Raw genomic sequence first — 17220 nt, forward strand, 5'->3', positions numbered from 1 at the left:
AAATTATTTACTCCTGGGACCAGCATTTAGCGTAATGGCTATGTCACTGGACTCCCATGTAGTCGACTGTGGTTCGCGTCCCAGACTCGGTGGCTTGAAACTCACGCCGGGCACGTGTGCATGTGTTCCCAAGATCCCGAGAGGAGAATGGAGAAGAGATTGTGGCGTGGTCATCCCCCCTGGGGGGGTGATTTCTCGTTTTCTGTCTCTCTCTGTCTTTCTGGCAAGTGCACGTGCCCTATAGCAAAAACCTCTCCAAAAAAATTATTTACTCCTATAAAAAGTAGAAGAAAGGGCCAGCAGGTAGAATAGTGGTTAAGGCACTGGACTCCCACGTGGCTGACCATGGTTCAAGTCGTAGACCTGGCAGCTTGCTTTCTCACTTTCCCATTCTCTCTCTCTCTCTATCTCTCTAGTGATCACATGTGCTCTATAGCAAATTTTTAAAATAAAATAAATAATTATTTTTTAAAAATTAAAAGAGGAGCCAGCAGGTAGAGCAGTGGTTACAGCCATGGAGTCCCATATGGTCCCCCATGATTCATGTCTCCAAGGGTGGTTGTGCATGCATGCCCAAAATCCCAGGAGGAGAATAGAGACTGTAGGTGACCATCCCCATTTGGGGGCGATTTCTCACTTTTCCTTTCACTGTCTCTCTCTGGCGAGTGCACATGCCCTATGGCATAAACCTTTAAAAAACTAGAAGGAAAAAAAAACACACACACACCAAAATACCACTTCTTGGGCCGGCAGGTGGCATGGTGATTAAGGGCTCTGGACTCCCACATGGCCGACCAAAGTTTGAGTCCCAGACCTGAGATTTGCTTTCTCACTTTCTCTCTCTCTCTTTTTTTGGAGAGGTTTTTGCTATAGGGCGCGTGTGCTCACCAGACAGAGAGAGACAGAGAGACAGAAAGCAAGAAATCACCCCCCAGGGCGGATGGCCACGCTGCAATCCCTTCTCCTCCATTCTCCTCTTGGGATCTTGGGCACGCACACGCACGCACACGCACCCGGTGTGAGTTTAAACCACTAGGCCCAGGACGTGAACCACGGTCGACTATGTGGGAATCCAGCGACATAGCCATTACGCCAACTGCTGGCCTCTCGCTCTCGCTCTCGCTCTCGCTCTCGCTCATTCTCTCTCGCTCTGGCCCTCTCTGGTCAAATTTAAAAAGAAATAAATTAGTAAATGAGGTTAAATAAAATAATTATTTTAAAAAATACCACTTCTTACTCTCAGATCAGTGAGGATTATAATGCATTTTAATACTTATTTGAATGTCCCTGGTGTTTCATCATCCTAGGTTTGTTTTTTTTTTTTTTTAATGAAGCTTTTCATTTCATTCACTGACATCCTTTCCTCTCAGGTATTTTAAATTTATTGACGGCTAGATCCTTTATCTAACATGACGTACAGCATCATGCTAACAATATCAGTGTTAAATCTTTTAAAAATGAAAGGCCAAGGGCTTCGCAGGGGGCGGGATTCCCCTTTGGGGTCACCGGGAGAGGGCGGGAACCAGAGCAAAGCAGAGCTTCCGCTTTCATTTCTATGGTTATTAAGTCAACCATTATTATTAAAGGAGTACCGCGGAAGGTTGATTTTCTGTCGGCCAACACTTCCCTAGAGACGAGTTCACCCATAAGACAGGGATGCCATAATGTCGCACCACAATGGCTAGTTTATAAGAACGTAAAAGTCAGAACGGATGACATATATTTTAATACGACAGTACCTACCGATTCACTCGATCTGGCAGTTTCGTTCTCGTCTCCCTGTCTCTAAAATTCTGAACTCCCGAATTACGTCCCTCCCCCTCCATTTCTGGCCAGTGGTTTAGCCCAACCGTAATATTGACAGAAGGCACGCGCTGCGGCTGCGCAGAAAGCTGGCGGGGGGAGGGGGGAGGAACATGGCGCAAGCTCTGTCCGAGGAGGAGTTTCAGCGGATGCAGGTGCCGCTCACCGAGGGAAAGACCACCTAGCTAGGCGACTGGGGGTGGGGTAGAGAGGGGTCATGCCATCCATTCTGAGGAGTTGGTTGGGATGGACCCCGAGTCTGAGGAGGTTGGTCTGGAGAAGGGAAACTGAGGTTCTGAGTGGTGAGACTGTTGGATTCCGAGATACTATTGAGCACCGAAGGTCGGATTTTGTTAGCCTTGTGGGCGGGGGAGGGCTTCCTTAAGTAGGCGATACCTTACCCTGACCTGTAGGGAGCGAGACTCTGGGGCTTGGGGGACACCTTCAGTGGGTGATAATAATATTGGTTTTTGAGGCAAGGAGCTCTTGAGAGGGCGAAACCATTTTGTATGGAGAGGAAGGAAGCCAGCATTGGGCCGTTTTGCGTCACGGTGGGGGGAGCCCTTGAAAGGGCAATACCATTAGTCTGTGGGGGTGGAAGATTTGTGGCAGCTACCACTATGCCAGGGGGTTGGGCAAAGATTCCAGATGTTGTCATCATTCCTGGGAAGTGGAGATTCTGTGGGGTCGGTAATGAATCCTAAAAGGGGGCACTATGATGGGCTGATTAGGGGTGATCCCATTAGGCCTAGGGTGAAGAAGGCCCTGAAAGGGTAATACCATTGTGTTGGGGGTAGGGCCAGAGGAGATGAAACTGACTGCATGGAGGGGAGGTCACTGGACTTTTAGGAAGTACCTTAGCTGAGTACTCCGACCCCTTGGTTCTTTTGGGGGTGGGGACTGTGAGATGGAATGAAAGGCCAGAACATTGTGCAGTAAACAGGCTCTTGATGAGAGAGTTCCTCATTGTGGGAGACCATTGGGTTTTGTGTGGCAGGAGATTCTGAAAAGGGGAACCCTGAGTAGGGTCTTGGGTGAGGGGAAGGGAAGAACTATGAGTGAGGACAGGTATCCTATGGTCCTTGAATAAGGGAGACCAGCTGTTCCTCATTATGAGGGACACTGAGGATGGCAGAGTGAGATCATTGGATCATGAATGGGGAAGACCACTGTTACCTATGTGGGGGGATTCTGAGTAAGAGTAATCCAAGTGGCCCACCCAAAGCCTTAAAAAGGAGAGACTCAGAGGGTGTAGGGCCATCTCATTAGATCATGACCAGGAAGATCTTAAGTGGAGTAGGAGGACCCTTGAGTAAGAAAGATTGAGCTCAGTGGGCCATGAGCAAGGGAATACTATTGGGTTCTCTTGGGGAGGGACTCTTAAGAGGGTGCTAAGAATGTACCAATAGGACCAGGACTGGGAGAGACAGATCACTGGGTCCTGGCGAGGACCAGGGCAGGAAAGATTCTCTCCAGACCAAGCCCTCTGACCTGGGCAGACCTTGAGGGTTGGGGAGCAGAGGGAAGCTGGTTCCATGGGAGGAAGGAAAAGGTCCTGGAAGGTAAAGGACAGTGATTAGGTTTGGAGAGAACAGATGCCAGGGCCCTACTGGGCTGGTAGGGATGAGGGTGCTATTTAGAATGGTCTATACTTTCACTTAATTCTTGAAGGGGGCCTGGACATGTTTTGAGAGCTTTGGGGTTGGGGTGAACCCTGAGTAGCCCCTTGACTCAGGAGAATATCATATACACTTCCCTTTGGAAAGAGGGAGGGAGGTAAGCCCCTGCCCCCTGTCCTCAGGAGCCTCCAGTTCTAGCCAAGAGAATGGACAACACTCACCTTTATAGTGTTCAGTGTGTGAAGAGGTCAGCCAAGAGGAGGAGGAGGAACTTTATCCTTCGTGGGCATGGAGAACCACAGGACACATATGAACATGACCCTAACTGGGCCAGTGCTCTGTGATGGCCTGAGTGCAGAGTGGATTGGAGAGGGGAGATGGAGGGATATGGCTGCTAAGATTCTAAGTTGAGCTAGAAAAAGTGGGATGGGGGACTGGAAGGTCATTTAGGACATAGCATGCATAGCATTTAAGGAGTGGCTGAAGAGGCCTGTGGAGGCCATGCGGTATAATGGGGCCTCAGGGGCTTGGTTTCCTCCTGGGTAAAGAAGGAGTACTTTCCTGATCGAGTCTTTTTTTCTCCCTTCCCTCAAAGGCTCAGCTCCTGGAATTGCGGACCAACAACTACCAACTTTCAGATGAGCTACGCAAAAATGGTGTTGGTGAGCCAAGAGGGGTGTTAGATGGGGGCATTGAGGGAATAGAAACCAAGGTTTTCCCTCAGAGATCTGGCAGGAAAACCATTCTGCTTTTTGCCACTGCCTAAGGCAAGATTCCCTGTTTTCCCTATGCCAGAACTCACCAGTCTTCGACAGAAGGTCGCATATCTGGATAAGGAGTTCAGCAAAGCTCAGAAGGTATCTCCTTCCACCCACCCACCCACGCATGCTTCCTTCTACCCATCTGACTCATTCCTCTACCCAGTAAGCACCTATAGTGAATTAGACCTAATGTTACATTTGTGTTTTTATGTAGTCATTTAAAGAATCCTCATGGAATTGTCTTTGCTCATTGCTTAATGTATTGATTAAATTGATTTTTCTCTTAATCCATTTATAGTTTCAATTATTTACTCATTCTCATCCACTTCCTGTTAATTAAATAGTGAAGTCTATCAGTAAACCTGCCTTCACTCTGCCACCCATCCTCCACTCAGATTGCTACCTTGTGTTCTTCTCATCCCTGTCCTGGTCCTGTTGGTAAAGTGCAACCAAACCTCTCAGCTCCTCTAAAGATGAGCTAGGATATAACTGTTATGGCCTCTCAAAACAGTTGAGATTCTTGTTTGTTCCTTCTTTGCTGCTTTGTCCCCATGCATAGTGCAATGTCATATACAATATGTGCTCAATAAATATTTATTGGATGAAGGAATACAGAATACAGAAAGTAACAATCAGGAAGCTGGGCTTCTCTTTGGTAGGGTGGTGATTCCTCAAACCTGACAGTACCCTTAGCTGCTTAGGGAATGGATGGCAGTTGCTGTGTTACAGGGAGGGAGCCATATAGATGTGTTTGGACAGTTGTAGCAGTGAAGCCACAATCCTTGAACGTGAAGATCCAGCCTATAAAGACTAGCCTCAAGAGCTTAGGGGAAAAGATGATTTTTGTGTGCTGAGGCACCAAGGCAGGATTCTCTTTCACTCACTCACTCACTCACTCATTTCATGATTCCTGCAAGTTCTGTGGCTGAGAACACTCCCATCCCACAACCCCTATTATTATTGTTCTCTCCTAACTTGCTGCATTTGTGTCCATACCCTAGTGAGGGGTTCTATCTATTCACTTTAGTTCTCTTCCCACTGCCCCCTCCCCTTTAGGCACTGAGCAAGAGCAAGAAGGCTCAGGTAAGGGGACCTTTGGTGGGTGAATGTGTCTGGGAGACTGCACCTTAGTAAGGATGTGCTGTATGTTGGGATCTCCTTGTACTGGGCTTTCCTTCTTTGTGCCCTTGCATCTGCAGCTACCTCACTGCTTTGCGTTTTTGTGTCTGCCTTTGTTTTCCTGTGTTTGTCTCATGTTCCTCTTCTCTGTGTATTTCTTTTTCTCTGAGCCTCTTTCTGTTCCTTTCTCTCTCTTAATTCTCTCCTGAACCTCTCTTTCTCTCCTGCCTTCGCTGTCTATTTTTATTTCCTGCATTTTCTTCCTTTAACTCCTTGTTTCTCTCCTGTTCCATCTCTTCCTCATTCATTTCTTTCCTTAATTCCCTCTCCTTTCTCTGTTCTCTTCCTTCCCACTTGATTTCTCTTTGTTCCTATCTCTGTCTTCCTGCCTTTTTTTTCCTCTCCCTCCTGACTCCTTTCTCCTTCTCTCTTTCCCCCTTTCCCCATCTCTGTCTTTCACCTCCCCTATCATTATCTTCCCCTCCCTTTCCCCACTCTCCCTCCCTGTCTTTTCTCACTACTATGCCATGGCTTGCTCTCCTACTCCCTGGGTGTCTCTCTCTTTCTGTATTATTGCCTCATTCTCTGTATCCTGTGCCCTGCCCCATGTCATTTTCTCCATTTCTTTGCCCCAACTTCCCATCCATTCTGCCACTGTTGGAGTCCTGGCTCACATCTGTTACTGCAGGAAGTTGAGGTACTGCTAAGTGAAAATGAGATGCTACAGGCAAAGCTACACAGCCAAGAAGAGGACTTCCGGTTGCAAAACAGCACACTTATGGCTGAGTTCAGCAAGGTACCCGTGCCAGGGATGGCGGGGGGTGGGGGAGGGGAACTCCACCTTCCTGAAACTGACAGCACAAGGGTGGTTGGACAGGGTCTGGCCCTAAAAGCACTGTCCGTGGTGCTGAAACAGGCCCTGGTTTGCTGCTGAGGGGCAGTTTGACAGATAGGGCTACTCACTATGCTGGGATTAGAGGGCTTCGAGTCCTGAGATCACCTGGTTCCTGGCCAAGTCACTCTTTTTCTTTGAACTTCAAGTCTCCATGTGCTTAATTTGGGGCTGATGCTATGGAAGCCCAGGATGTTGGGGAGTTTTAGGTGAAGTTCTTATACTTTTTATGGGATGGAAAGATGTTTGGGCTGCTTCCTTTTTTTCTTCCTTCTCTTCATCTTACATGATCCTAGAATTCTACTTCTAGATAGTTCCTTCTGGATTAGCTAATTCAACCTCCTCACTAATTTAGTGTCCTGGCTGTTTCTGAACCTACTGGGCAGTTTCCACATTGCCTTTTATTTTCTTATCTATTTTCTGTACCCATGGTTAATAATTTTCTAAGTTTTTAGTGTGTTTTAAGGGAAAAAGTTTCATGACAGCAAAAAATGGTATTTCCAGGACCAGCAGGTGGCATAATGGTTATGTCACTGGACTCTCACATGGCTGACCATAGTTGAAGTCCTGGACTGGGAGGCTTCAAACTCACACTGGGCATGTGTGCATACCTGCCTAAAATCCCGAGAAGAGAATGGAGAAGGGGTTGTGGTGTGACTATCCCCCTGGGGGTTGATTTTTCACTTTCTGTCTCTCTGACTCTCCAGTGAATACATACTCCCTATAGCAGAATCTCTCTTTAAAAAAATGGTATTCCCAAGGCTTTTCATGGGAATAGTGCAGAAGTTCTTAAAACAAAACAAAGAAACTCTTTAGCAGATACAATACCAGGACATGTAGTTTAGCAAGTAGTAGTTAAAACAGGGTTTCTGGAGCCAGAAGGCCTGGGTTAAAATCTTGGGTCTAGCTTTTACTAACTGTATCTTTGAACAAGTCACTTAACCTACCTGCTTCTTGGTTCCCAAATGTTTAAAATAGAAATGATGATAATCACGCTGGGGCCAGCAGATGATGTGGTAGTTACATTGTTGAACTTCTACATGTCCGGCTGAGGCTCAAGTCCTGGACCTGGTTGCTTGAAACTCACGCCAGGCGCATGTGTATGCATGCCTGAGATCCGGGGAGAAGGAAGGATTGCAGCATGATCATCCCCCTGGGGGGTGATTTATCACTTTCCCTCTCACTATCTGTCTTTCTCTCTCTCCAGCAAACACATGCACCCTAAGGCAAAAACCTCTTAAAAAAAAAAAGTGATTGTGATAATCATGCCCCTCCCCCCAAAAAAAGAGTAGTGATGCCTTTTTCATGGGACTTTTGTGAGGGCTGAATGGAGAAATGTATGTAAGTAATTTAGAACAGAGCCTGTGCATAGCAGCTATGGAAGTGTCAGTCACTGATATTATGTTAATTCATTTTCTCCTTAAAAATAATTTTAAGAAAAGTATTGCCAGAGGGCGTTTGCCTGCCTGCAAGAGGGAGAAAGATTGAAAGAGAAAGAGAAAGCAGCCTCCAATAGGGTATGGGCATGCTGCAATCCTTTTTCCTCCATGCCTCCATCCCATCAGGATTTGGGTCACACTGCACACACACTTGGCATGTTTTTCAAGTTGTTGGGGCCAGGACGCGAACCACTATTGGTCATGTGGGATCCAGCTCCCTATGCCTGGCACTTCATCACTGCACCATGTGGTTGGCCCTAAAGTATTTCTAGACTTTTATTTAAAAGTTTTATGAGGACCTACAGTTGGCATGGTGGTCAGAGTGCTGGATCCCACATGGTAAAGTGCGTGGTTTGAATCTTGGACCTGGCAGCAGCTTGAAAAACATACCAGGTGTGGGAACCAGCAGTTAGCGTAATGGCTATGTCGCTGGACTCCCACGTAGTCGACCGCGGTTCGTGTCCCGGACCCGGTGGCTTAAAACTCACGCCGGGCACGTGTGCGTGCGTGCCCAAGATCCCAAGAGGAGAATGGAGGAGAAGGGATTGCGGCGTGACCATCCCCCCTGGGGGGTGATTTCTTGCTTTCTGTCTCTATGTCTCTCTCTGTCTGTCTGGCGAGCGCACGCGCCCTACAGTGAAAATCTCTCAAAAAAAAAAAAATACCAGGTGTGTGTTTGTGTGTACATGTCCAAAATCCTGAGAGGAAAATGGAGGAAAAGGGATTGTAGTGTGGCTATCGCCCCTAGGGGATGATTTCTTTCTTTCTCTCTCTCTCTTTCTCTCTGGTGAACACATGCACCCTATGGCCAAAAAAAAAAAATAGTTTTATGACTATCCTATGAATCTGTCTTGCCCTAGCCCTCAGTACTGCTCTCCTGCTGTGTTGCCACAGCCTCCTCCCTGGTCTCCTCGCTTCTAGCTTCCTCTACCAGTCCACTCCACAGAGGTCTTACATCACTCCTTTAAACAGCACCTTCCAGTAGGTCCCCCACTAACACCCAGTTCAGAGCCAATGGTACATACGTAACTGCTCGCCTCACCACCTCACTTCTTACTGCTTCCTGCCTCAGCTCCCAGGGTATCTTGGTTCTTGGGGGTGAGGCAAGGGCAGGCGTTCTTCCCTAAATCTGGCTTGTGTTTCCATGCACTTGCTCTGAGCCAGTCATTGGGCCAGGTGTAGAGACCTTCCTAGTCCCTTTCCTTCTCCCAGGAACCGAATGTGCCCACCTGGGTTCAAAGCCTACGTCCACCCCTTGTTTGCCTAGACAGTTCAGTTCAGTTGTTCCTTTAACATATAGTTATTAAGTACCTACTATGTGCTGTATGTTCTAGAAATATAGTTCTGAGCAGCACAGGCTGGTCCCTACTCTTAGGTAGTTTACATTCTGGGAGTCGGATGAGGAAAAAGATAATAAAGAAAAAGTGATAATAACAGTAATAGCTGACATTTATACTTATTATTTGCCAGGTCCTAGAAAGAGGTTTTTGCTATAGGGCACATGTGCTTGCCAGAGACACAGAGAGAGACAGAGAGACAGAAAGCAAGAATTCAGCCCCCAGGGGAAATGGCCGTGCCACCATCTCTTCTCCTCCAGTCTCCTCTTGGGATTGTGGGCATGCACACACACAAACCTAGCATGAGTTTTAAGCCTTTAAGCCATTGGGTCTAGGATTCAAACCTCAGTCAACTACGTGGGAGTCTAGCAACATAACCATTATGCCACCTACTGGTCCCGTATTTGAAGTACTCTTATTTTATTCACTCCTTTAATCCTTGTACCAAGCCTATGAGTTATTATTAGTATCCCTGCTTAATAGATGAGGAAAACAGTCCTAGGGAGCAAAAGCAGTTTGTCCCACAGTCACATGGCTAATAAATGGCAGAGTAGAAATTCACACCCAAGCAATCTGGTTTCAGGATCTGCTTGTGACCCTATGTTACAAAACAGAATTTAATTGCAATTAATGCTTGGTGAGAGAAATGAGCAGAGTGCTACATTAATACTGAAATCTATATTGAAGGATGCTAGTTTAAAAGTGACATCTGGGGGACCGGCAGTTAGTGTAATGGCTATGTCGCTGGACTCCCATGTAGTTGACCGTGGTTTGAGTCCTGGACCCAGTGGCTTAAACTCATGCCTGGCATATGTGCGTGCGTGCCCAAGATCCTGAGAGGAGAATGTAGGAGAAGGGATTGTGGTGTGACCAATCTCCCCTTGGGGGTGATTTTTCACTTTCTATCTCTCTGTCTCTCTCTGTCTTTCTGGCAAGCATATGCACCCTATAGAAAAAACCTAGAAAAAAAAAAAAAAAAAGGAAGTGACAGTCAAGTGCTAATTATGGGTCAGAGAATATTGTTCTGCTTCTCTGCTTCACTGTTACTTCTCTTCCCCTGCTCAGCTCTGCAGCCAGATAGAACAGCTGGAGCAGGAGAACCAGCAACTGAAGGACGGGACTGCTGGAGCTGGGTCTGCCCAAGCTGAGCCCCTTGTGGATGGGGAGCTGCTGAGATTACAAGCAGAGAATACAGCCTTGCAGAAGAACGTGGCAGGTGCATGGAGGCCCTCCTGGGGGTTTGGGGACCTCAGGGCTCGAGTAAGGCAGGGAAGGCTGTTGTCCTCTTAGGGAGAGGGGAAGGACTTCTGGATGAGGCTTGGCCATATCATGAACCAGTGTGTGGCTTCAGACAAGCCATTTCACCTCTCTGAGTAAAAGTTTCCTCATCTAAACAAGGCATGTGGTGATACCTGCCACTTGGAAGACCGTAGTGCGGGTAAGAGGTGGTATCATTTTCTGTTCAGTTTAGTACCCGATACCTAGCAAATGTTAGAGATAAGCAACTTGAACATTGAAAAGGAGGTATTTGCTGAGTGGAAAAGGTGAATGAAGGAACATTGGGAAGATTCTTAGCCCAGGATGAAAGCTGAAGGAAAGCTTGGTAAGGCGTGGGAATGTCCTTGTGTATGTGGCCCTTTGAAAAGCAGTGGGGGCTTGTTTGGTGATGGATGCTGGTTTGGGAGCATCTGGAGGGAGACTTGGTAGAATGTGGATGGGAATTAGATTTTTCAGCTGTAAAATGCAGAAGGAGCCTAGTGGGTTTGGCCTTGGGAGGCTGTAGGTGGGGCTTGGGAAACTAGCTCTGGGATAATTTGATGGTAGGCAGGATCTTAGTGGTTGGTAGGACTTAAAAGATTTGTGTGCAGGGGGAACCAACAGTTAGCGTAATGGCTATGTCGCTGGACTCCCACGTAGTCGACCGCGGTTCACGTCCTGGACCCGGTGGCTTAAAACTCATGCCGGGCGCGTGTGTGTGCATGCTCAAGATCCCAAGAAGAGAATGGAGGAGAAGGGATTGCGGCGTGACCATCCCCCCTGGGGGGTGATTTCTCGCTTTCTGTCTCTATATCTCTCTCTGTCTGTCTGGCGAGCGCATGCGCCCTATAGCGAAAATCTCTCCAAAAAAAAAAAAAAAAAAAGATTTGTGTGCAGGGACCAGCATTTGGCGCAGTGGCTATGTTGCTGGACTCCCATGTTATCGACTGCAGTTCAAGTCCTGGACTCAGTAGCTTAGACTCACGCTGGACACATGTGTGTGTGTGCCCAGGATCCCAAGAGGAGAATGGAGGAGAAGGGATTGTGGCATGTCCATGCCCCTGGGGGGAGTGATTTCTGGCTTTCTGTCTCTCTGTCTCTGTCTTTCTGGTGAGCGCACATGCCCTACAGCAAAAGCCTCTCAAACAAAAAGAAAAGTTTTGTGTGATAGGGCAAAGAGGTGGCATAGTGGTTAAAGTGCTGGACTTCCACATGACTGACCATGGTTTGAGTCCTGGACCCAGCAGCCTGAAACTCAAGCTGGGTGAATTTGCATGCATGCCTAAAATCCTGAGAAGAGAAGGGGTTACAGTGTGATTATCTCCCCCCCCCCTCCAGTGAGTACATGTGCCCTCTGGCAAAATGCTCTCAAAAAAAAAAAATTGTGAGAGGCATGGATAGGGCCGAACCTTCACTTTATAAGCTTGTGGTCATTTGGGGCAGGGTCTCTGTGACATGACATGTTGAAGTCTGATTCTTCCTCCAATGGAGACATGGCAAGGGACTTCAGAGACCACTTCATCCATTATATGTTCCTGTTCTTGCCACCAGCCCTGCAGGAGCGATATGGAAAAGATGCCAGAAGACCCTCAGCAGTTAGTGATGGGCAAGGGGACCCTCCAGGGGGCCCAGCGCCCACCATCTCAGCCCCCATGCCTTTGGCAGAGGTGGAGCTTAAATGGGAAATGGAGAAAGAAGAAAAGAGATTGCTTTGGGAGCAGCTGCAAGGCTTGGAGGTGAATCTGGGTCTTTTGGGACTGGAATGTGGGAGGCAGGCAGATGCCCTAGCTCTGCCTACATCCAATGGAGATGTCTGTGACATTAACCTTTTGTAGGCTGATCAGGGTGAGGGAGGCAGGAGGGCAGGGGAAAGCAGAAGCCATCCTCCATCCTTGTTAACAGTAACCCCATTCTTCATTCTTCCCTGCAGAGTTCAAAGCAGGCAGAAACATCCAGGCTACAGGAGGAACTTGCTAAGGTGGGGCTGCCAGAGCTTTCCATGAGCTTTGCCCCATTTCACTTCTTCCCTGCCATGGCAAAAGGGGTATTTTACCCCCTCAAAGCCTCAGTTGGGCTAGTCAAGTGGCATGGTGGTTAAAACAACTGGATTCCACATAGACGACTGTGCAGTTTGAGTCCCAAACTCAGCAGCTTCACAAACATACTGGGTCCATGTGTATGTACATGCCCCCAATCCAAAGAGGATAATGGAAGAGAAGGGATTGCAGGATCATTACACATACCCCCCAACCTCAGGATGGGGTGGGTGCTTCCTCACTCTCCCTCTCTGTGTCTGATGAACACATGTACCTTATAGCCAAAAAAAAAAAAAAAGCCTCACTGTCATCATGCATGAAGTGGAAATACTTACACTTAAGTCTCAGCGTTGCTTGCAGGTAAATTATAGTGAGCTAATGCGGTCCCACTGTATCTTTTTTTTTTTTCTTTTGGGAGAGTTTTTTGCTATAGGGCGCATACGCTTGCCAGACAGAGAGAGAGAAAGCGAGAAATCACCCCTCAGGGGGATGGCCACGTCACAATCCCTTCTCCTCTTGGGATCTTGGGCACACACGCACACATGCCTGGTGTGAGTTTTAAGTCACCAGGTCCGGGACACGAACCGCAGTCGACCACATGGGTGTCCAGCGACATAGCCATTACTCTAACTGCTGGTCCCCCACTATATCTTGTGTGTGGCAGGCCCCATCCATCTCCTCCCAACTTTACCCATTTATCCATTCACTCATCTGAGCTCCTGGCTCTTATCTTTGGATCTCAAGATCCAGTGGTGAGGCAGCCGTGATCCTGCTTTCCAGGCCACCCAGCCTGTTCATGCTATGATGTGGCCATTGGCTATTGGCTCCTGTTTTGGAGGCAAACATGTCAGACTTTGGCACCCAAGGGATTTAAATGGAACTGATGTTGCTGCCGACCATTTGGACAACTGGAGTACTTAACCCTTCTGAGACTCAGTTTCTCTGTTTGTGAAACCAGTAGCTGTTTTGAGGATTCTATGAGATAACACAAGTAAATCCTGGCTGCCAAGAAAAACTTAGTAAAGAGTATCCATGAATATTATTTTTGTCTTTCTTAATATTATTGTCATTGTTATCACTTATCTATACCCCTTACCCCCCACCCAGCTCTCCGAGAAACTGAAAAAGAAACAAGAAAGGTACATGTCTATTTTTCCAGGGGTTTGGGGGACTAGGCAAGGACTGACTTGTGGAACTGACTCATCAACATCTGTTTTTCTGTGCCCAGTTTTTGCCGTCTGCAGACAGAGAAGGAGACGCTGTTTAATGACAGCAGGTAATTGCCAGGGTTGGGGACCTTGGTGGACAACAGGGACAGTACTTGGCAGAATTAACTGAAGACCACAGGGCAGAGCCAGGAAACTGGTCCTTAAGCCATGCCCAATGTACCCTGTCCTCATCACTCCCAGAAACAAGATCGAGGAATTACAACAACGGAAAGAAGCTGATCTCAAAGCCCAGTTGGCTCGAACCCAGAAGTTGCAGCAGGAACTTGAGGCTGCCAATCAGGTGATGGGTTGTTGGGTTCGAAGATCTCTGGGCTGGGAGTCTGGGGAGGTCTTAGATCCATGGAGGCTGCTTGGGGAGCCTGAGATATCCTGTGTTGGAAATATAAGGACTGGATGGGCCCTAGTCTCCCCCAGGAACTAGGAGAATGGGAGCCAGAGAGCCCTAAGAGCCCTAGCAGTTGAGGTAGGAGTCTGCATAAATTGAAGATCATGGGGGGCGCTGAGGACCTGCTGGGTTGGATATGCTATAAGTGTGTATGAATCTGAAACCCCTGGAGGTTGAAGACAGGAATCTGGATAAGTCTGTAGTCACTGGGGACTGGAACCAGGAATTGGGATGAGTTGGAACTCCCTAGAAGCTAGGTGACTTTGAGACCTTTAGGGATAGGAATGTCAATTAATTTGAGACTCCTGGGGATCTGAAGACATAGGACCTGGGTAGATACAAGTCTTTCAAGGGTGAGTCAGCTGGGGCTGGAGGCTGAGTACTTTGAGACCTTCAGGAACCAGAGTCTGGTTTGGGCCTGAGACCCCCTAGGATGTGAGATCATGTGGACTGGGTGTTCCTGGGTACTCTGGGGACTATGGACAAAAAGCTGGTCAGTCTGAGACCTCCAGAGCTGGAGCAGAAGTTTTGGTGTGTCTGAGCCTCCTGAAGATTAAGGGATGGATGACTTTTTTTTTTTTTTTTAGTATTTTGCCTTAGGGTGCATGTGCTTGTGTGTGTGTGAGAGAGAGAAAGAAAGATACAGAGATATAGAGACAGTGAGAGGGAAAGTGAGAAATCACTCCCCCTGGGGGTGATTGGCTTTTAGCTAAGAATAATGCCTTGCCAACTAGCCTGGCTGCCCTGGAGCAGGTACAAGACACCTGGGAGCCCTTGTCACAATCCCTTCTCCATTCTCTTGGGATCTTGGGCATGCACACAAATGCACCCAGAATGAGTTTCAAGCCACTGGGTCTAGGACTCGAGCCGCTATTGGCCATGTGGGAATCCAGCAACGTAACCACTATGCAATCTGCTGGCTCCCAGGGCTGGATGACTTTAAAGCCTCTGAGTTTCTTCCTGGAAGGAATTACTCTGAGGTCTCATGGAATGGAGGATTTGGTAGCTTGTGGGTCTAAGGCCCCTAGAAGCTGGGAACATGGGGGCTGGGACAGGAGTCTGTGGACAGCTGAGACCTGCAGGAACTGCTAGTTAGGTACATCTAAAGATCCCGAGAGACTGGGACCAGAATGACAGGTTGCAGAGCAGGGGTATTAGCTTCATCCGGAGCTAGAAACTAGGAGGTATTATGAATTTGAGACCTCTAGGGTCTGGGACAATGAGCTTGAGCAGATCCATGGGGGTTGAGTGTGTTCAAAAATCTTGGGGGCTCCTAAAATGAAATCTGGGTGAGTGTGAGAAGTGTTATAGATGGGGTCGAGTTGAACCTCCTAGGGGCTAGGTCCAGGAATCAAAGTGTGTCTGAGATGCTTGAAGGCTGGGATAGAGAGGCTGGATGTGTCTGAAGCCCCTGGGGATAATGACCTGGAGTCTGATGAACTTTAGGTCTCTGATGGTTGGGTGACACCCATAGGTGCTAGGAAAATGCTGTTTGGTGGCCACAGAGGGGTTATATGTACTTGAATGGAGGCTGAGGCCTGGAATGGGCTCCCTTGACACCTGGTTCCCACAGAGCCTGGCAGAATTGAGAGATCAGCGGCAGGGGGAACGCCTGGAGCATGCAGCAGCTTTGCGGGCCCTACAGGATCAGGTACATTGTGCTGGGTGGGTTCAGGGAGCCGAAGATGAAGGTGGGGTAGCCTGAGTGGGGACTACAGGCAAGCAAGGTCCCAGGGGTCCTGCTTCCCCAAGTTCTGGCATGTGCGTGTGTGTGTGTGCATGTGTGCATGTGCGTGCACACCTGTCTCTGTCTCCCTTTCCCTTTCCCTTTCCTTTCTTTCTTGGCTCTGGGTAGGTCCTGTCCCCTGTTCTGGACCTACTCTCACCTGTCGTGGGGGTGGGGCCAGGTGTCCATCCAGAGTGCAGATGCGCAGGAACAGGTGGAAGGGCTTTTGGCTGAGAACAATGCCTTGCGGACTAGCCTGGCTGCCCTGGAGCAGGTACAAGACATCTGGGAGCCCTTACCAACCCCTCCTCAGTTCCCTTCTCTCCCTCTGCTTCTAGTTCATGTTGAGGCAGGGTGGTTTTTCAGTACCACAGAAGGTCCCCTTTTTCCCTTTCCCAGTCAGTACTTCCCCCAGAAGTAACCATTGTTCTGACCTTTAGCAACAGATTCCTTTAATTCTCAAACTTCATATAAATGGAATCAGGCATTCTTTTGCCTTCTTTCTGTGTGATTTATCCACATGTAGCACAGAGTTGTTCTTTTATCACTATAAATAGTCCACTGTATGGATATATATCGCATCTATCCATTGCCTTCATTGTTTTTCTCTTTGAAATTTTCTCTCCCTTCCTGGCTGTCTTCCCACTTCTCTCCCTATCTCCCTGGATTGGGGAGGCTCCTGCCCTATGCCTTTCACTGCACTTCCCAACACTACCATTTTCTCCAGATACAAACAGCAAAGACCCAAGAATTGAACATGCTCCGAGAACAGACCACTGGGCTGGCAACTGAGTTACAACAAAGACAGGCTGAGTATGAGGATCTTATGGGACAGAAAGATGACCTCAACTCCCAGCTCCAGGTGACACCTTTGTCCTGTATTCTCCTAGTTCACCAGTCTTGGCTCAAGACTGGAGTAGAGTTCCCCATAAGCTGGGGTGGGAAGTCGGTGGAGACAGAATGACCTAGATTAGCACATGTGTGTTCTGAGACAAGTCATTTCACTTCACCAAGAAGGAGCCCCATCGGTTTGTTAGGATATCCATTCTAATTCAAGAACAGAAACCAGAATAATAGTGGATTAAATGAGATAGAAGTTGAGGTTTTACTAAGGTAGGTTGCTCAAGGATGGAATGATGGCTTTCTAATCTCCAGTGACCCAGATTCTCCCTTCATTGCTGTTCTGCTACCTTCATTTCAACACTTGGCAGGTAAGATAGTTGCTCAAGCTCCTTTCTTCCGTGTTTGCATTCCATCTGGAAGGAAGGAGGAAAGGGGGCAGGAACTAGCATAACCTAAATTATACTCACCACTTACACAGAAGTTAATCACATGATCACAACTAACTGTGAAGGAGGAGGGGAAGCATCTGTTTAACAATCATGTGCCCAACTATAAATTCTGTTGCTAGGGAAGTAGGGGAGAATGAATACTGGGGAGCAATTGATAGTCTCTGCCATATTTCCCACCCAGAAGTTGAGATCCTAACACCCACAGTACCAGGGAGAAGAGAGATGGTCTACTAGATGGTCTACCAGGGTGATTGGCGCCCACTGGGAGCTTTTTAGTAAACTCACCCCCTTTGCTCCTGCATTAGGAGTCATTACGAGCCAATAG

General features: G+C 47.9%; 1 protein-coding gene across 4 annotated transcripts in view; it reads left to right on the plus strand.

Moving 5' to 3' along the window:
• The first annotated feature begins 1896 nt into the window (after nt 1–1896).
• GRIPAP1 (GRIP1 associated protein 1) overlaps nt 1897–17220 on the plus strand; it is a 27110-nt gene continuing 11786 nt past the window's right edge. The window contains exons 1-15 of one of the 4 annotated variants that reach the window (XM_027766324.1): nt 1897–1958; nt 4018–4084; nt 4218–4345; nt 5240–5266; nt 5991–6098; nt 10036–10186; nt 11779–11963; nt 12158–12205; nt 13371–13402; nt 13492–13539; nt 13673–13772; nt 15451–15528; nt 15785–15877; nt 16331–16465; nt 17201–17216. In XM_027766324.1, the coding sequence (XP_027622125.1) occupies nt 1917–1958; nt 4018–4084; nt 4218–4345; nt 5240–5266; nt 5991–6098; nt 10036–10186; nt 11779–11963; nt 12158–12205; nt 13371–13402; nt 13492–13539; nt 13673–13772; nt 15451–15528; nt 15785–15877; nt 16331–16465; nt 17201–17216 (1258 nt within the window). In that variant the 5' untranslated portion in view covers nt 1897–1916. The remainder of the gene's footprint in view (nt 1959–4017; nt 4085–4217; nt 4346–5239; nt 5267–5990; nt 6099–10035; nt 10187–11778; nt 11964–12157; nt 12206–13370; nt 13403–13491; nt 13540–13672; nt 13773–15450; nt 15529–15784; nt 15878–16330; nt 16466–17200; nt 17217–17220) is intronic. The other 3 variants (XM_006163512.3, XM_027766325.1, XM_006163514.3) reach the window with 3 other exon arrangements.

The sequence above is a fragment of the Tupaia chinensis genome, unplaced genomic scaffold, assembly GCF_000334495.1.
Source record: "Tupaia chinensis unplaced genomic scaffold, TupChi_1.0 Scaffold142384_1, whole genome shotgun sequence".
Lineage (NCBI taxonomy): Eukaryota > Metazoa > Chordata > Mammalia > Scandentia > Tupaiidae > Tupaia > Tupaia belangeri.